We start from the raw sequence: 20,754 nt of genomic DNA, 5'->3' as shown, positions 1-20,754 counted from the left end.
CTACTTGAAAGCAGGTAAAATCCACAGGGTCGTATTCTTCAACACTTCTCTGCATTATTTATGCACCGATTCAGATTTTAAATATTAGAATTTAAAATTTTAAGAATACTATTTTGATCCCTAAATTAAAATTTCGACTAATATTCTATTTTGATCTTCATATTTTTAATTGTGGTTCGTTTTAGTTCATATATTTTTAAAACGTTTATTTTAGTCAATATACTTTATAAAAAATTATCATTTTAATCTTACATTTTCAATTTTATCTCACATATTTAATTTTTACATGACATTTCACACACTAATTTTATTAAATATGTAGCCTAAAAATTTACACTAAACATTTTCGTGGAATTTTTAAAAAGTTGGATCAAATTGGTGACTTTTTAAAGGTTAAAAAAATAAAATAGTACAAAAACTAAAATCCGAAAATTAAAATTTCAGATACTAAAATAAAAATATAGTTTACAAAATAAACCCAAAAAGTCTACCGTAGATAGAGCAAATAGTATTTAAAGTTTTAAAATAAATTTAAATTATTACAAAATTACTCTTAAAGAAAAAAACAGCTTTTTCCGTGTAACCGCACTTCTTCCTCCCACAAACACGTGGAATTAGCTCAATTAAAAAAAACAAAAAAAAAAAGGAAAAAGGAAAAAAGCTCAACAAACAACCGAAAACCTAAAGCCGCCTCCCAGGCCGGATTCGACAATCCCTTCCGCTTCAAATGTTGGAATTATCCGAAAGATCTGGAATCCCCAGGTCAACTCTTTATTTTTCTGTTTTATTTATTTCTTTTTAATATCCAAAAGTCGGAGCGGGTATCCGTACCCGTCCTAAGGCCTGGATCCGAAAAACACTATTTTTTTCTGTACTTTACAGTTTACAACCCCACTTGTTATTTTTCTCCATAAAGAATACCCATTCGCCATTCCCATTTGTAAATAATAAATAAACGGTTTCTCAAGGAGGGCTAGAAAATCTCTAATTTCCAAAAAAAAATGATGTGGAAAACATTTTTCAAAAATTAGTCCATATAAGCATTATTATAGAGTCAGTGTCTCTGATAGAAGAGAGCGGCAGTATGAGCAATAAAAGAACAATATAGAGAAGGAAAAAAAAAAAAGTTCCTCCAAAATCCAAATTAACTAATGATACTAAACTTATGGAATAATCCTCTGAGTTTGAAGACAGCTAACATATGATAAGCTTATGAGACATAGGCCTTGGAATTTCTTCAAGTGATTAGAAAATAAAACTATGAAACCTGAAATAATTCATAAATGGGTCTGGTTTGCACTCATTTCTTGGCCTTCTTACCAACCCTGCAAGAATGAAAGGAGACTATTAGCAATTAACCCCCTTGTTTCAAATAGATGATAATAACAATAAGTATAATACAAAAGCCTTCTCTTTTCTTTTCTTTTTTTCTTTTGGGGGTGAGGTTCTTACTCTGCTTGTTGAGTTCCTCTTTCTACAGGACCCTGTGAAAGCATTGTCACAAAACATAATTAGCCAACAGTATAGATAAATGATAAGCCCCGGGTCGCTAAGTTCTATACTTAAAGGAGGGGGGACCACGTGAGGGCGTGCGATTTGTGGGACCTCGAGAATATTGTTAGTTATGGAGGGAGTCATGAGATAAGTTTTTGGGGTGATTTAAAGTCGGAGGAATGAGAGGAGGGTAAGTTTTTGGTATCTTTTGTAAGGCTCATATTTTGAGTTTTCTTGGGAGAGTTGTGGAGCACTCAAACTTCGTTTTTGGCCTGTTATTATAAATCAAATTGGGTTTTAACAATAGCAAATTGGCAGTGTGCATTCAGTACCCACCCACCAACCAGAGGTTCAAAACTAATTAATGACTCCATGGCTAGAAACTAAAGGTTAACTAAAGATGCAAGTTACATGCCATAGTTGATATTTCCCAGCAACTTCAACAACAATGTTTTCAACTACACGGTAATTTTGAAATCCAGCTCTTAAGACTTACCTGTGCTAAACGTTCCTCTCTTCTCGCAATCTTACGTTCTCGGCTTGCCTTGTTCTTAGCGCGCTTGGCCTCAAATTGATCAGAAAGTGTTTTCTCTCTAGCTTTTTCAGCTTTTGATTTGTGAATACTCTCCATTAGAACTCTCTTGTTCTTGAAGACATTACCCTTGACCTTCATATACATGTCATGATACATGTGCTTGTCGATTTTTTTGGACTCCCGGTACTTACGAAGAAGACGCCTCAGTACACGCATTCTTCTCATCCAAAGAATCTTAGTCGGTAGCCTTGCCTCCCTGGTTCCCCTGCGCTTACCTTAATATAGCAAACAGCAAATATCTTAAATGTTCACAATAACATCAGAGAAGTGCACTCTTCACCTGTCTCACGTGCACTAAAGACACACTTTCTAGTAATATATTTTGTTAATTCTATTAGATACACCACTCCTCAAGACATACCCAGCAAACCACCAGTGAAAGAAGAAACTCACACAAAATAAACAAATCATACCGTATCCTGAGTGACGTCCTTTCCTCTTGGCTTCCGTCATTCTGCGGGCACGCGACCGAGAATGAATCTTGGTTGGTTTTCTGATGATGAATCCATCTTTTACTAGCTTCCTGATGTTTTGCCCTGTAACGATCAATACAATTGGAATATATATAATAAATGTAGGGAAACACAAAATATATTAACATACGAAACCAAGAAATCATTGGTAGAATAAGCTGGAAACCCAGAAAATAATCAAAGAGATACAATGTTAAGACCAAGAGAGACATGATCGATTAAACAAAAAATCAACGAAAAATTTTCAGAATGTTTAATGACTTAGAATCCAAACTTGGTAAATAAAGAATGTATTTCATTCAGGAAAATATTGAACAGAGACGCAGTATAACGAATGACGTAAATGAACCTTAATCATCAAGCGCATCCAAATTCCAAATAGGCAATAGAAAAATGCACCAAAAACTCATTATTAGAACCATAACGCGATATTAGATAGTCTCGTTTTTGTGTTGTATTGAAGAGAATCAGAGAAACGTTTGGAATAATTTGCCTATTTGTACGGGAATTCGATACAGCGAGGAATTATCATGTAAGGAAAATTGAAACTCTGGAGATGCTTCATATTTCCAGATAATCAAACTAGCACCGAAAGCAAGCGATATCGCGATCCATAGAAATTAGGGCATTCCAGTGAAAAGTTATTGATTCAATTGAGCCCTAACTGCAGAGCAGCAGCAATTGGAATCCGAGAAAGTAATGGCGGAAGAGTGATGCGATATAGGTAAACCGTAAACGTACTTGAATTAGCCATTGAGATTTCGTTGACTTCATTGGGATCAAGCCAGACCTTGCCCCCTCCACACTTGAGGACGCTAGCGGCGAGGCGCTTCTGAAGCTTCAGTGATACCATTTTTCCTCTGCGATTTTGCTACTGAAAGAGAAACGACTGGAAGGGTTTTTATCATATTTCTATAAAATGTTGGTATTTATATATTAATTGGAAACCCAATGACATGCTAGTATTTCATATAAAATTCGTTTGGTAATGATACAATATAGTCAAATACAAAATATTAGTTTATTGTGATGTAAAAACAATTTATTAGTTTGGTAATGATAAAGATGAAACTAGTTGGGAGGGATTCCTGTGTCTAAATATGATATTGTTATTGTAAATGTTAATTAGTTAAAGTTATATTATTATTTTTTTTTTTAAATTCGAACTCACTTACTTTAGTCGAGATATATGTTTTTAGCAGAGTTATAATCAGATTGACAGGTAATTTTAGATGTTTTTAATGTTAAATTAGTCATTTTGTCGTAGAAAATGCGTGTATTTTTCTTTCCTATTACTTATTAGATTTTGTACGTCAAATATAAGTGTAGATCAATTGGTTAGGGTACCTATCTCCAATTCCATCGTGAATTCAAATCTTCACCCCAATATGTTGTACTCAAAAAGAGGAAGAGAGAGATTTTGCAGGATTGAATTTATACATTTATTTAGACCTGAATTTAATTGTTTTATCAATTGAATTTTGTGTTATTTATTAGTTAACTTACAGATAATTATTTTGTTTAGTTTGAAAAAATATTAATTTCAATAGTCATTTATTATAAAAGAATCACTAATCATTCGCCAAAGCAAACATAGTTCGATATTAATTACATATATCTTAAACGAAAAGGTGAGGCGTTCAATCCCCTACTCTCACATATTATACTAAAAAAATCAAGGATGAAATTCAACTTTTTATTTAGGTTTTCTTTTTTCTTTTAACTTTTTAAATGTTCAATCCTTCAATAAATATCCCATTGGGTCGTATTTGGGCCAGCTTTAGTTTCTGATCATTAGCCCACTGAGTCCAAAAAATCGAAATCGAGGCCCATATGAGCCCGGCCCACGAGATTGAGACGGCGGACCATTGCCGTGAGCGAATTGGTCTAGCCGCGCCTTTTGAACACGCGGCGCTTTCGGTTTCCAGTGTCGTGGCGTGGCTCATCCGCCATCTCGTTTTCCTCGCTTGATTTTCCTTCTCCTTCTTATATTCAACTATTTCAATCCCTAGATCTCCTGTCTACGAAATCCCAATTTTCCATTCGAATCCTTCCACTTCCATTGCAATGGATTCCTCTCTGGTCGCTGGAACGCTTTCGATGGCAGCCAACAATGGCCTCGGCTTTGCCAAATTCCTCAATCGCCTCGATTTCGTATCGAACTACTGCGTCTCTGCCTCCGATTCAATCACCGAGCAGATTCCACCATCTTCCGCCGCCGGAGCCCTTCAATTATCGGCCGCACTGTTCCCCGTCGCTACCATTGCTCCACCGCCTGTCAAATCGATTTCTCGCCGATCGGCCTCTCGGACGTTCCTCCGGAGAAAGCGTCGTACGAAGCGTAGATTATACAGCGATGACTCCGAGGGCGGCGAGGACGACGGATTCGGCGGCGATAATTTCGACGGATCGTACGGCGGAGGCGGAGGCGGGAGTGGTAGGGGTTGGAATTTCGACAGATTTGGGGGCAATGATTGGGACGAATCATCATCGTCTTCCTCTCCTTCAAATCCCGCGTACTATTTTGTTTACGAGGTGGTTTGCTGGATCGCGCTCTCGAACTGCGTGCATTTTGCGTTCAAGAAGGTTGTTAGATTTGCAGCTGATGCAATTGGGAACTCCGAAAGGGGAAAATTGTCCATGAGATTAATCTCGGTTTGTTGATTGGTAAAATCCTCTTCTCAATGGTCAACATTTGGAAGAAAAAGCTGGCATAAATCTCTCATATTCAATTGCTATGTATATCTTGTAAATATTCACATTGTTTTATCTTAGAATTGGTTCCACATTACATATGGAGGAGATATATGCCAAAGCAATCTGGTATGCATTTGTAAATATGCATTTATAATCTATTCCCAAGTAAATCAGTTCCACACTAAATTGGTGCCTCTGTTGATTGGTTGATCTTGAGCAAACTTTTTACTTCACAATTGAATGGATGTGCATTTATGTTCTTCCTCAGTTCCTTCAGGCATTTGGTTGATCTCCCTGTGGCTGGTGCTTATCATTCTTATAATGGGTAAAAGTTTTAGAGTTCCAGCCAGTGAAGGAAATCTATGGGCGGAAAACATTTGCTTGTTTTTTCACCCATTGGTTTTGACTTCTGACTGACTCAGAAACTGCCTGGTATCATCTCTTGTCATGTCTCTTTGTTTCGTGTCAACGGTCCATTTGTTTTTAATGCACAAATTTAAACCGAACCCTCTGTAAAATCTTTGTTACAATGATTTAACTTCTGTAATTGGGTTGTTAGAATCTTTGTTATAATGATTTTTCCTAACTTTCATATCTTTTAACTTGTATCTCTATAGGTTGATTCCCCATTTTTCCCTTCCATTTAAGCAACTTGAGGACTGGTCTGTCTCTTTTCTTTTTGAGTAGCAAAGTTTCTGCTCTGTTTGCTGCGATTGAGATTGATCATCTATCACTTCATCAGCTCATAATTCACAGAGCTTTTTTACTTTTGTTTTAAATTCAATTTTCTTTTACTTTCAATACTCATATGCATCATGTATAGGAACTCTAGAAAGATTGTAGTAGAGAGAGTTTTGAAGTTAGTTGTAAATGTCATAGTTATTTGAAACTTCTTCTGTTCCAATTTTCATATTTGGGAGCTCAAATTTTGACTGGTGGGTATTCTTTAAAACTGAAATCTGTAACCTGTTCATATAATCTAGTTAGTAAATGGAAATCCATTGGCATTATTTAGGTTGTTTATCCACTGGCTATGGAGAATCGTGGTGGGGATTCTCTGAGAATTTATTGCTATTTTTTTATTATAGAGCATATTGGCCTACACTTGGGAATTTGGATAAGGTCAGATGTCAATAGATTTTTTTCCTTCGCCTTCTTGTCCGAGGAATAGCCTCCACCACTTGTATTGAGGGAGATTATATATATTTTAAATTTGATTCTTCTCTTGAAAAATAAAATTACTGGGGTTGTAAAACTTTAGGGATAATCATTTTTTTAGAGACAATTTGCAAGAAACGATTTCAAGTTTGAAGGAAAATCGATTGCTTTAATATAGTCAATTTCACTTATTGCTCAAAATAGTCTCTTGAAAGCATTTTTACTTATTTCCTTAGAATTCTTTCATCTCTTGACTGAAATCTGAATGTTTGTTTCTCAACTCTCATCCTTTTGCACAGCCACGTCCATAAAGTACACCTAAAATTTGTCCTCTTCTCGTATTACGTAACTATGAAACTTAGTGAACGAAATAATCTTATGCAAATTAATTTTGTTAGTTAAAGACGAATAATAAAGTAATATTCAAAACGTTAAGAATGTACCCGTATGTCATCAGCAGATGGATAATGAGGTTCAAAGTTCAATTCTCCGTCTAGTGTAACTCTACCTATGGTTTGCTTTGGGACAGAACAATTATAATTAGGCTTCGTAAATTGGAAGGTATATTATCCATATCCGGGTCTTTCAATTGAGAAGATCCATCGACCTAAGATGAAGAGAAAAGTCTATCTATTTTATTAAATCAATGATTCGTTATATTATTGTACGGGTCTTAAAAAAAGTTCAATTTTCTACCATACATTGAATTTAATTTAAATCAATTTTTTTTATAACGAAATGGTCTTTTTATCCATAATTACTAATATAGGGATGGCTGATATAACTGTTAACGTTTCTATTTTCACATTGAAATGCTTATATTCAAACCGTTAAAAGTGGCGGTATCAAATAAACACTTTACCCCTTACCTTATAGTCAAATAGTTTTTTTTAATACTCACCGAGTCTAATTCTAATTGTTTTGTTTCGAAGCAAACCATGAGACGGTTCATCCTATTCAGATATTCACGACCAAGAAACACTGGATTCTCTTTTGGGTAGACCCTGAAAGGAGAAGGAATGTTGGAATGCCAACCGACGTCTATTATTGAATTCACCAAACTCGATAGTATCCCATTTTTGGAACGTCCAGCGCCAAAGTCACTGAAGGGTAGGAGTGGAAGATCAAACTCACAACCTTTTGGCTAAAGATATATGTCAATTATCGTTGAACTATGCTCGCTTTGAAATATCATTAAATGGTTTAATTGTTACATCCAGAAAACACCGAAGAAACATTGTTTTTGGTTAAATTAATTTAGAAGCAAACACAAAGTGGCCCAACCAAGGGTAATTGTTTAAGAGTAATTTGAAAAGGAAGAAAACTAATTAATTAATTGGGTGAAATGGATGAGTTTGATTGATTTCAAAGGACGACATGCAATAATGAAGATGTCAAGGCCATTTTGATTTTTGAAATCACCCAAAGAACAAGGGAGAATTTGAGTTGATTAGATTTGGATGCTCCCTCTTTCAACCGTCGTTTTGATTTCGGGCCCCACTTGGGATTGCTGTGGGACCCACCTCCCAGTTTCCGTTCATGCATCTTCTCTTATTCTTCCTTGTTGTTATTCGGCAGAGATTTTTTTTTTTTTTATAAATTATTTTCAATTATTTCGTCTCAGTGCTCTTCACGCCTATGCTTCTTATCTGAGTTGCAACTTGCAAACATTAGTCTTAGATATATCACACACGCTTGTCACGATAATTTTCATGTCAATGTCCTAAGAAAATAATATCAAAGTCTCAAATAAGTTAGAAATCAGTATTTAGGTTCATATCATTATTCCTTTTTCCAAGGAAAAATATCTTATTTTCTTAAAAGCAATCTATTTAAGTCGAAATCGATAATTGTGGAGAAATGCAAGAAGACCTATGTTAGGTGATAAAAAAAAACATGACACATGAATCAATAAGAGTTAGTTCAGCCATAAAGCTCACATCGACCGTAAGAGATAGTTCGGCCATAAGAGGTACTTCGACCAAGAAATACCTCGTTCATGATTCAAAGCTCAGGCAACAAGGATGAGTTATATCACAAAAACACTCAAACCATCTTTCCGACAACATGCCGTGATTTACGGTATGGTTGTGACGGCTCCTCAACCACTATCGGAAGATCAACACCTATAAATAGAGTCGTTCATCTCACTTTTCAAGTATGCGAAACTATTCTCTCTCGAGCAATATAATGGATCGAATCGAGAGACTAACTTGAGCGTCTGAGTTTTTTACTTTCTCTTTGCACGTTCCTTCATACATCAACCACCTAAGTTCGAGCTTCACAAAGTTGATCATTTTCAAGATCAAACAACTTGCAAAATAGAGGTAAAGTACTTCGACGATCTAATCAATCTAAATTCAAACTATTTTGTCTCAGGACGAGCAATTAAATTTGCTTACATGCATAGGAAGTGAACTATGATATTTATAGGCGTTTAGAGATAAGAATAGTTATTCGGCCACTTTACACATCTTGTGAATGTAAGTGTGAATTGAGCGATTATGGTGGTGGGTAGAAGATTTGAATGGATGGCCAATGGTTGATCGATAGCTTTGGATTGGTTGAACGATAAGAATTATAGGTCGAACCTGACAAGTCATTCGAAGTGTTATTTACTGGAGCGGACACAATTCTTATTCTTACACGTGGCATATCATTATACATCATCCAACATAATCAATACAACATATAGGAATAGTCTCAATATATTTTAATAGAAATAAGTGTCTTGATCAATTGATTTATGTTTTACGATGTTGCTTATTAAATAGGCACAGGTGATCATACTTTTAACAATTGTGGCGACATGGGACAGAGTAAGATGTCAGAAAAGAGTCAAACACAATGACCATTTGAGCAAAGATAAAGTATTAATAAAACGCAGAGCGGTGAATATTAAAAACAAAGGGAGGCACGAGGCAGTCTGATACACGAACCGACATATCGTTCCGAGAGACAAAAGTAGACCAAAAATACACCACAACGAGTGACACATATCGCTAACTTTTATTGAATCTCCAAATATGATATATCTACAAAGTACAAACCAAAACACAAAACATAAAATATTACACACGTGCAAAGCAGTGAACGACATGTCGGACGCACGAGTCAATCTGAGTTAAACCAGCTGACCCAATTGCTGCCGATTCAGCGACCGGTCGTCCATCATCCAGAGGTCCACAACGACTCGGTCGAACTCGTCACTTCCCCCGAGTTGACTCAGCTGTTGATCCTCACCGTCCAGACCCAAGAAGGATGTCAAATTCGAAATCTGCTCTTTCAGCTCAAACCCACTCGCCAATTCATCGCCGTAGTAAATCCCGTCGTTGTACGAGTTACTCGTACGGGAACGCGTCGGTGGACCGGTGGTATTTAAACCCTCCCGAGTCAACTCGGGGAGAACGCACCGCTTTTTGGCCGGAGCTTGAGGCTGAGCCGCCGGGGCAAAGTTGAGCTTGGCCTTCTCGCCGCGGATCCGTTTGGCGGCTTCGTCGTACGCTCTGGCGGCTTCCTCGGCGGTGCTGAAAGTTCCGAGCCAAACCCGAACGCCTTTTTGCGGGTCCCGAATCTCCGCCGCCCATTTCCCCCACGGCCGCTGCCGGATTCCTCTGTACAAATTCTTCCGAGTTTTCCGAGGCTTCAACTCGATCCCCTCCGCCGCCACCGCCGGAGATCGTTCTCTTTTCTGAGGCTTCTCACTTTTCACTACAAATCCGTAACCAAAAATCCAAACCAATCACATTTCAATACCGACGACAATCGAAATTTCCATTCCTTTCAGGAATTTTTTACTAATTTATCTATTCTCCTTACATATCATAAAGGAACAATTTCTTTTAAGGAATCGCATTATTTTTACAAATTTTATGGGATATTATATGAACAAGTTGATGGTTCCGTACAATTTAAAAAGGGAAAATCGAATAAAATCAAATCATGGAAAGAGTAAAGAGTATTTTATTTACCAGAGGAGAAATCGAGGCCGAGAAGATCGGAGAAAGGATCGATTTCGGACCAGAGATCTCCATTACTGAACTTCCGGCTACGCTTTTTTTCTATAAAATCAGATATGATGGCGCCACCGCACATCTTCGCGTCCAATTTCTTTTAAGATTCTCAGGGAAAGAGAGAGAGGTTTTGGGAGAGAGTTCATATATAAATAATGATATATATAGGAAAAAAAATGAGAGAGAGAATGGGCCTTGGATTTGGGCCGTAAAAATGTAGAGCGGCGGTTTCAAACTCGGGTATGCAAAATTCGAAATAATTGCGCCCAAGTACTCGAAGACCTATAAAACAGGTTAATATAGTCCGTGCATAGTTTCATCTATACTCAGGGAGATAGATATATTTCGCATACATTTTGTAAGGGGTGAATTACTCTATTTATAAATGTGAGTTTCTAATCAGATTTTCGATAATTTTGGATCAAGTTGTCTTATTAGATAATATGTTTGTTACTTGTGTTCTCTCGATTATTCTTTAACATTGACTCGTATATGTTATAGATCAGCTGGTATGTAAAATATGCAAGTAGCTTAGCTTATGGACATCGAGCTGAGAATACTTAACTTTATCTTGGACATCTTGAAAATTATTGTCTCCTGATACGTGGCGGTCGATAAATTGCCTCCAACAAACCGAAACATTGAATTTTAAGATGATAATAGATGTTTTATATGTTAAAATTTTGATAAATATATATTTTCTTTTACAAATTAATCTTTTTTTTATCCATCTCTTTTATTTGTTAAAACTTGACGGTGGTCCATAAAATATGGTTGTGATCAGCACTCAATCATTATTTTATTAGATTATTAGTTTATTATTTCAGTTAGATAGTTTATTCAGATTAGTTGTTCTAATCTGTTTTGTATTCAGTTAGTACTTTTTGAGAATGTAAAAATAACGTGGAGTATTTTCCCATATTTCGTTCTAATATATTTATTTAATACCGTTTTCATGTATTTAATTCATTAAATACGTTTTAATCTTGTGTCTTATACGTTATTGACATATTATATATTTTTTTAAAAAATTAATAGAGGATTAATCAGCAAAGTTGTCGAAACTTAAAAACCGACAAGTCGGGTAAGCTTTTACATCGAAGCTTGTGAGCTAAGTCTGAGTGAGACAAAAATGGAAACCGTAGCCGTCCAAGCCAAAAACCAAGGTTGCCTATTATGGAATTATTGCCTCTTGCGATTGCAACTCCATCCACTAATTTTCGAATATGAAGTTTTCTAATTTGATTCATTTATATTTTATTTTACTTTAAAAGAAATTTAAATATTATATTTTAATCTTCAATATTTACATTAAAAACAATTATTTCTTATCTTTGTTTTTTAATAATTTATTCAACAAAATTTTCTCTTGAGATAAAATTGTAATGCTGGAGAGAATGGGTATATAAATGAACCAATATCAAAAATTGATAGTCACTATTTATACTAACAATGTACACTTTCGATGGTTCAATTATAAGTACTCCAAAGTTAAGTATGATTGGTTTGGAACAATAAAACATGTTGAAAGGACGTACCCATATTGGTACGTGTGGATTTGTTTTCACCCTTCTAAGTAGCTTAGATAGAGACAATGGCGCAACCAAATCATAGGGGATGTAGGGAGACGCTGAAGCTGATTAGATGCCGAATCTATATTTTAAATTTTGGGTCTAAGACGTTACATTAATAAAAAATTGTATGGGCAAAGTATGAGTCTCCATGTAATAGGTAATTGTGAGATATCAAATTATAGCAAATAATTAATAAAAATCAAATAAACTTCACTAGATTTGAATAGTTTAATATGTATTTTAAAAATTGGTGCAACTTTATATTATTTTCACCCAAAATTGCGACGTTTTCTAGTGGGGCTATATATTGTTCTATATTTTAAAAAATATATTTATTTTATGAGATTGATACCATTTATGTAAATATCACAAAGAATTAATTATGAGATCCAAAATAGATTGGATGAATAAATAAAAGAATAATTAAATAGTGTGGGGGCTAAATTAAAATATTTGAATTTACAAAAAATTAGAGGTTGAAATTTGAATCAATGATTTAAATTTAAATTAGAAAACACCCTGCGTGTGATGTAATGTAACGTCTTTTAATCATTTTTCTCTCTTTTTTTTTGTTTAAATAAATATTTAGGAAAAGATAAAAAGTTAAGAGGCGTAATGAAGAGATTCTTTACTTTATGACGGTGACCGTACAGTCTGGCAGTTTTTGAAACGCGTGAAAAGCTGCTTCCTTGTTAGGAAGGTATTGCGACGAAATTGTTACGTGGCAGATTCTGAATGGTCTTTTACAAAGAATCGTACGTCGGTAGGATTATTTTAATATTTTTAACCGTGCATGGAAGAAAACAATAGGGTTATTTATCAGAATTGGTTTGGAAAATTTAATGAATACAAGTATCCTCGTGGGCTCATATTATTACTTGATTAAGTTAAAACAGAAAAAAGAAAAAAAAGAAAGGAGAAAAAATGGACTAGGATAAGAACTAAGAAGTCCTACTTTGATATAATAAACAAAGTCTGCTAGTATTTTCAGAAAATAACTTTAAATAGGTTCATCGTGACGAACAAGTTGCAAACGAGCATTTGTCAATGATCTCAAAGATTAACAAAGACAAGATTTTGTCGAAGGATTATGTACTTGTAGCTCTATTGCCGGTGAGCTCAACTGTTGCGTTCGAGTAAATAGATCTCCACAAATCTGGTTAGAGGACCACCTTCAGTGGTCAATAGTACTGTCACACTTTCTTTATATTTGTTTTGGAAAAAAACTTCAAATAGGTTCCGATTACACCCATAACATCTATTTTATTTGATCTTTAATATGATTTTAAGCAAATATATGAAACATAACGATGAAAAAGTTGTCTGTAAAACTAAGTTTGTGTAATATCGATTCCAAATCTGACATGTGAGTAAATAATTTGTAACATTAATATATAACGTTAAAAAGCCAATTTCGCAAACTCCAAATTTATTCAAGAGAGCATAAAAGAAATATGTATTCTTAGATACAGCAGAAAATTTGAAATTATACAAAAAAAACATATTCTAAATATAAATCAAACTCTAGATAGAAAAATGACACATACCCTATATTTGAAAAAAAATTAAAAATTATTTTCTCGAATACATGTTAAAATGGATGCTATCTTGTGAAATTTCTCATTAGTTTGCTATAAAATGTTATATGGTTCATATTTTTTTCCCTTGAGGAATAATTTATAAAGTTAGTAAGATTAACAAACCCATCATTTATGAGAATCAAAGTCACATATAAAACGATTTATAACTATGACTTTATGATTTTGGAATTGTATAAATGTAAGCCTAATATTGCCAAGCAATTTTTGATGGAAGAGAATTGTAATGTATGGAACAAAAGTGGCAGTGGCAACTGGAAGTTGATAGAGTTGATGACGTAACCATCTTTGAAAATGTAAAGTGAAGGAAGTAGATATGATGAATTGCATAACAAACAAAACTGCAGCGTTTTCTTTCCGAAGCATACTGAAGATAAATAAAAAATAAAAAAAATAAAAATAGCAGCCTTTTATTCATCCCATTCCTTTTTCAACACGTAGCCAAGTCAGTTCTTAGCCAGAACTAACGTGTCTGACTTTGATTCGTTATTATTAATTTTTCTTTTTTCATAAAATAACAAGAATATTTTTTTCCAGTACAAACAAATGTGAGATACTCTTAAATTATGATAAAACTGACATCTAAAAAATCTAAATTTTTAGAAGAAAAACAAAATTACCTTTACATTATGATTTTACCAAGAGTGAATTTCATCCATTTATTGATAGATACATAGAATGGAATATCTTAAAAGAGATATAATGAAATTGTTTATTGGATTGATGCCTAAGTGGTTAATGGGATGAAACGTAAATTTATTGACAATAGATGTATGCTAGTTCAAATCCAAATGAACCTTTACAAATTTTTAAAATATTTGTATACCATGAAAGTATATAAAAATAAAAATTAAAAGAGAACGTAGGATTTACCTAAATCAAACAATGACCGTTAAATAGAATGTTTAGGATGGGTGAACTTTGTTTTAAATAATATATATTTTCGAACTTCTAAAAGGATTTTAATATATAGCCAAATGAGAATCAGACGATATTTTTGAAAAGTATTTCATTGAGTGAGTTTCAAATTAAATGTTTGTTTTATTAACAAAAAAAAAAGTAGGAAAAAAATAAATAAAATGCAAAATATTTCTTCCAACAGAATTTTAAATATTTTGGAAATAATATATTTTTATTACTTTTTTGTTTTGTTTACATTATAGTAAACACCACATAAAATATGAAAATGTCCAGAAAAATGAGGCCCGTAACTGTTTCAGCCCAAGTTCTTATGTTTCTACTCTACGTTCTACAAAACCATACATAGAATATTTTCAAAATGACATAGAAGATGCAAGTAAACAATAGTTCTCTTTTCAAATTTTATTTGAATTATTTGACAATTTGGATTCTGTCATAACATAACAGTTAAAATTAAGAATATAGAGCCAACCCGAGTACAAATCAAGTAATTAAGCACCGGTACTTTTCCTCAAGTAGCATGCACTTATGAAAAAGGAAAAAAAGATGGAGAAAAACAAAGTTCAATAACACAAATCAAACCCAGATCAAAATTCTGATCATTCAGATAAAACTAGATGGCAAATTTCTCAAGTTTGATCATTTCTGAAGGTAAAGAACAAGATAACATCCAAGTAGGAAAGGTTAATGTAGTTCAATAACACAGAATCAAACCAAGATCAAAATTCTCATAATTCATAGGTCATTGTTACTTCTCAAACTGGTGGTAAACAACAAGAAAACATCCAAGTAGGAAAGATTAATGTAGTTCAATCATTCCCAATAGTTTTGATGTCTGGACATAATGATAACGAATGAAAGAAGATCCAGATACAGCATTAAGGATTCCAGTCAACATACTAAATATTTCACATTTTCATGCATTTATATGCTAGATATATAGAAATATATGACTTGAATATTTAGAATGTTAAATGTTAATGCGTTGGATTCCAAACTCTCCTAGATTAGTAATGCATTAAGGAGTGGTAGAAATCTTGACAAACCTCGACATATGATGTGTAGTCTTCATGCATTGATGAATCACTAAATATTCACATTTTCATGCATCCATCAATCACGGATTGCTCTTATTAAAATCTCCTAGATTTGTCGAGAAACCTCCAACGCCACTTCGAGCTGTATTTTGGCCATCCATGGATGGTGGTGGCTGTACTGGATCTCTCTGGTCTTGACCCCAGCTTTGTCTCTGAATTGGTTGTCTCCGTTCAACTTGCATAGTTTCTCGCCGTCTATCATACCGTGGGCGAGGCCTATTTCTACCTGTTTGCTGTCTCTCATTGTACCTATACTGGGGTCTGGGGATGACCTTTCCATCAATAAACAGATCCCCTGAAATCAACATGAATGATTTGTACAAGAAATGAGCATTTGGCTTGAGATATTAACTGATTTCAATGTCAATCAATTTAATAGAGACAGAAGAATGATCACCTCCGTAATCTTTGTTTGGAACATCGAGATATGAATCGGGTAAAACCCATAGAACCCCTGGCAACTCTGTTCATCGGGAATGAAAGTCTCAAAGTTAAAAACCAATATTGTTCTTAACAAAAGCTAAATAGAAATGATCACACAACAACCCAAATGTCAACCTGAGACCTCAATGGTCTCTGACTCTCATATATCATTATAACTCGGTAACACACAAATGATCAAACTAAAAATCGAGTTGATTCTATCAGCAAACTTCAAGATACAAAGCAAATTTTCTGAACCATTCAGACATTCTCAGGGTACTTTCATCAAACACATTGAGTGCTTAAGCTCAAAACTACACTTTCAGATCTTCAATCGTAATCCAAATACTTGATACAATTCCAATATCGACAAATCGAGGAAATCAAATTCACAAGACTCCTCAATCTAATCATATACCACGCATAAGTCCATAAACTATTACCTTTCACTTTGTAAGAAAGCTCTTCCGAAATCAAGGCACCAAAGCCAGTATACGTAGTTGTACTAACTGAATATATTTTCTTCTTTGCCTCTTCCTCGCTGAAAATCAGAAGAAAATGAAAAACCTAAAATCAATAGAGACACGCCAATAAGTAATCCGTTTTTAATCCGTTTTCAACCATACCTTCCGACAACAGCGGCTAGAGTTTTGATATAAGAATTCACCATCTCCTCCTCCGAGGGTTTAGGGTCATTTGGAAACTCCAATACTATCAGCCAGTGCTCGTAATCACAGCCATCGAGGAGTATCGTCTCCTTTGGAGGCCGATTGCTCCAATTAGGAGAAGGATCGTTGAGGGGAGAGTATCCAGATCCCGAAGTCTTGAACCGTATAGGAAGATTGAATGCGTTGGGGGCTATTTGACCCAGTCTGTTGATCAGAGCAAAAGCGAATCGCAGGCGAGAAGAAACGGGCGACGAAAATGAGAAGGAAGAGGAGAAGCTTCGGCTTCGGGTAAGGACGGTGAATAACGTGCGCCGAGTGGCCGAGGAAGCCATAGCCGAGAACTCGAAGGTCGCCGGAGCTAGAGTTGATGGCGGGAGATAAAGGACGTTTCGGTGAATTGGGGATTTTAGGGAGGTTTGGGAAAAATGAAACACGTCGCACGGCGTCGTTTAGTCCATCATGGTGGTGATGAAATAAAAACTGAAAAGTCAGCCGTTGGCTATTATGATCATCAAACGGCGTCGTTTCTCTATTGTGTGGGTGGTGAAAATGTTTATTTCCTAATTTTGAATGGAGATAAAGATAATCGTGCAAATTTGATTTTTTTTTATTTAGTACTCCAAAATTGAAATATATTTTCCTATATTCGTATTATTTTGTTCGGAAAATATAAGGTATTTATTGAATTTAGCATCTACTAAATTAAATGTTTGAATGTTTTCATACATGATGTGAAATAACTCAATATTCTTTTACTAGAATAAACCGTAACAAAAAAAAAAGGTCATAGTTTTAATTTCTCATTTTGGTTATCACCTGTGCAATCGATTGAATCAAATGGGGAACACTTGTTTTTTTCTTGGGAAACATGTATTTATAAAGTGAAACACATCAACAAAATAAATAAATAAATAAATATATATATATATATGTGTGTGTGTGGAAGCATTATTAAGAAAATTTCTATGAGATTGGATACTTCAAATTTTGTGAATTAGATTGATTTTTTCTTTTCCATATAGAAAAGTTGTTTTTTTCAGTAGACTTAAAATAAATTATAATTAATGTATTTTTTCGGTTAAATTAGTGATTTTTTAGAGGATTGTAGAGAGAGAGATTTGGTAAGCAGCAGGAGTTTCAAATACCATGCATATTATATGATATATATAACAAGCTTAATATCTATTTTGCAGTTAAGTCCCCATATTTATGTATGTTTATATTATCACCACAGCAGCAGTTCTAGAGAGATCAGAAAACAAAAACAAAGCTATTCATTTGGATTTTGAATAAGCACGCCAAGTTGTTATGACGATCCCGCCGCGGGATTTCGCCACCTGATTGCAGTTAACCGGCGCCGGTTCTTTCTTCTTCCTCGGGGGTTGCTCCGCCGGACGCGGCGGCTGAGGAATGGCCGGCCTCGCCGCCGCCCTCCTCGCCGCCGGTCGCCCGAAGTATTCGTCGATCAGTTCGAACCCTTCCCTTCCGATCTTCGCCAGGTCAGCACGAGCAGCCATCTCTCTCGCTAATTAATTTAATTTCTGAACTTTTTGTTTTTCGTTTGCTTTGGTTTGTGAAGCTTCAGGGATTTGTCCGTTTATATAGAAGAAGCTTTTAAGAAAGCCTTTCCTACATGGCCAACTTGTGGGCCCCACAAGAGAATAATTATGTTATAATTTAGGAAGATATTTGGTTTGTTAGATTAGAAAGTAAAATATTGGGTTTTAAGAGCAATATGGTAAAGGGATTATGAATATTTGGGGTAACTTTTTCGAATAATAATATACTTTTTTTGAGAAATAGAATAATAATATACTTTAACATGAGATTTGTGTATTAATATTTTAATAGATTAGTGTATGCTTGATATTGGTACGTTTGGTAGCTTTCTTTTTTTTTTAGGAAACATTTGGTAGCTTTCTGTTTCGATTTTCTCAATTTTAACATAGAACAATAGAATTTAGGTTCAACACTCATAAATTATGAATGATAAAATAATATTTTTTATTTACGTTGTGTAACCAATAGAAAACGAGAATAACAAACCAAATTTATTTTGCTGTTTTCAAAATTTTTATACAATTTTGAAAATATATATTTCTAAAAAAAATAAAAAACAAAAAATATAAATAGTTATAGAATACCTAGGTTTCTTAATAAAATTGGTAAGGCAAAAACAATAAATGAGAACGTTTACAAATAGGTCTAATATTTATGTTTCTTATTTTTTGTTTTTCATTTACTATTTGTTAAGGAAAAATAATGGTGCTTACTAATTAGCTATTTCTTGTTTCTTATTATTTATCTATATTAAAAATGTAGAAATATATTTGATAATTATTTTTCTAAATTTTTAAATTGAAAAAGTAGATATTTTATATGAAATTGATTTTTTCAAGATATTCAAAATTTTATGTTACATACTCGTAGAATCCTTTGTTATCTATATTTTGGAAAAATATCGTGAATCAGAACAAGAAAAAATAAATTTGATTTTATTGTTTTCAAAATCTGTATAATTTAAAAAAAAAAAGTTTCTTGAAAATGATGGATGAGAAACAAAACTAGTTATAAACATCTATACTTATTAAAAATTGAAAATGAAGAGTAAGAAATAAAAAATAAGAACGTATCAAATGGACCTTAAATTTTTACCATTCCTTTTTGTTCAGAGAATAACACATTACTACTGTGAGATGTGAGATGAGATGAGATGTTGTGTGATTTTGTAATTGAAACTTCTAACTTAAGTTATTGATGTGGTAAGACATTAAGTCAAAATGGATTATTTTTTTAATAAATTGTAGTTTTAGAACACTTTAAATGGGTACTAAAAAAAAGAAAAAAAGAAAAAAAAAAGAACACTTTAAATGGATTTTTTCTAATATTACTATTTTAAAAATAAGTTTGAACAAATATTCTTAAACCCAAACAGTCACTTTTATTTATATATAGAAAATCTTGAAAAAGTTTTCTTGAATTATTTGTATAAGATTTAGAATATCATCTCTAGTTCCTTACATGTCCAAACAGTCATGCCGGATACTTGAGTGTATTTTTAAGAAAATATTGGTAACAAAAGGAAAAAAAAAATTTAAAAATACTATTTTAATCCTATTTTCCATTTTCAAATGTTTATTTTTGTTTCTTTATTTTATTTTATTTTATTTTTTCTTCATTTCAGTTATTATTTTCAAAACTTTTATTTTGACATGTTTCTTTTAAAAATACATTTGGATTCATGTGTCTATCAAATTTTAACACAAATATTCTAACGCAACGTAGACCTAAGTGGTCATATTGGATCCTTGGGAACCATCACAAGTACGGCCGGCCTATATTTGAACGAGAATGCCGTGTCGTCCAGCGAAGCCTAGAAGAAAGTGACTCGCGCAGACAGCTGACTCCTTTTCAATAGAAAGGAATAGCCAAACCAACCCAGCTGGCTGGTCAATCTCAAAGATCTTATCGGCCGGCAAACCGGAGACGGACGACCACGGTCCCGACCTTACCAGCACCGGAGGTTTACTAATCAATGAACCCCCGAAACCTACTTTATTTTCTGACAAAATCAACCAAGCCTAACCGGTCACGACATGTTGTTGATATTGATTGAGTTTGAGGGACTTTCGTTGACTGAATCCATCCATAAACCTAGACCCTGGCAACCTTCGTAACCAAAGCGTCACGACAACAACGAAAATCATTTAATATAAGTTATCGTTATGTTTTATGAAATTATTCCGTATATTGTCGTGTTAAAATTATGATCGAATGAAAATGAGATAAAAAATAAAATGAAGGGATCAAAATGACTTTTTTTTTTCCAAATACACGGACTAAAATAGATATTTTGAAAGTCTATAAACTTCTAGTTAAAATAGTAGTTGGGTCATTGTACTTTCAACTTTGTTTAATTTTAGTCCATGTACTTTTCAAATGTTCACTTTGGTCATTATACTTCCAACTTAGGTTCATTTTGATATTTGTATTTTCATAATGTTCGTTTTTCACCATGTAGTTTTAAAAAGTGACCATTTTAA

At 33.9% G+C, this 20,754-nt stretch overlaps 4 protein-coding genes across 4 annotated transcripts; 1 reads left to right on the top strand and 3 right to left on the bottom strand.

Annotated features, from left to right (window-relative positions):
- Positions 1–1,127: 1,127 nt before the first annotated feature.
- Positions 1,128–3,472, bottom strand: LOC111009519 (Ribosomal protein L19e family protein). The gene is made up of 5 exons (XM_022282611.1): positions 3,304–3,472; positions 2,503–2,625; positions 1,991–2,304; positions 1,453–1,484; positions 1,128–1,325 (listed from the first exon to the last, which is right to left on the bottom strand). Exons 1-5 carry the CDS (start codon positions 3,413–3,415, stop codon positions 1,301–1,303), a joined length of 606 nt encoding a protein of 201 aa, XP_022138303.1. The 5' UTR covers positions 3,416–3,472; the 3' UTR covers positions 1,128–1,300.
- Positions 3,473–4,486: 1,014 nt separating this feature from the next.
- LOC111009719 (glycine-rich protein) lies at positions 4,487–5,445 on the top strand. Its single transcript, XM_022282910.2, has one exon. The coding sequence runs from the start codon at positions 4,630–4,632 to the stop codon at positions 5,224–5,226; it is 597 nt and encodes a 198-aa protein (XP_022138602.1). The 5' UTR covers positions 4,487–4,629; the 3' UTR covers positions 5,227–5,445.
- A 3,962-nt stretch (positions 5,446–9,407) lies between these two features.
- LOC111009718 (ethylene-responsive transcription factor RAP2-3) lies at positions 9,408–10,576 on the bottom strand. Its single transcript, XM_022282909.2, has 2 exons — positions 10,389–10,576; positions 9,408–10,128 (listed from the first exon to the last, which is right to left on the bottom strand). Exons 1-2 carry the CDS (start codon positions 10,510–10,512, stop codon positions 9,542–9,544), a joined length of 711 nt encoding a protein of 236 aa, XP_022138601.1. The 5' UTR covers positions 10,513–10,576; the 3' UTR covers positions 9,408–9,541.
- A 4,672-nt stretch (positions 10,577–15,248) lies between these two features.
- Positions 15,249–17,163, bottom strand: LOC111009569 (multiple organellar RNA editing factor 3, mitochondrial). The gene is made up of 4 exons (XM_022282688.2): positions 16,670–17,163; positions 16,487–16,584; positions 16,018–16,083; positions 15,249–15,915 (listed from the first exon to the last, which is right to left on the bottom strand). The coding sequence occupies exons 1-4, from the start codon at positions 17,041–17,043 to the stop codon at positions 15,641–15,643; spliced, it is 813 nt and encodes a 270-aa protein (XP_022138380.1). The 5' UTR covers positions 17,044–17,163; the 3' UTR covers positions 15,249–15,640.
- Positions 17,164–20,754: the final 3,591 nt, after the last annotated feature.

This window comes from Momordica charantia (assembly GCF_013281855.1).
Source record: "Momordica charantia cultivar OHB3-1 chromosome 7 unlocalized genomic scaffold, Mcharantia_2.0 BLBB01000007.1, whole genome shotgun sequence".
In the NCBI taxonomy this organism is placed as follows: Eukaryota; Viridiplantae; Streptophyta; class Magnoliopsida; order Cucurbitales; family Cucurbitaceae; genus Momordica; species Momordica charantia.
Note: the sequence above shows the minus strand (reverse complement) of the source record. Positions and strands in the feature narration are given on the sequence as shown.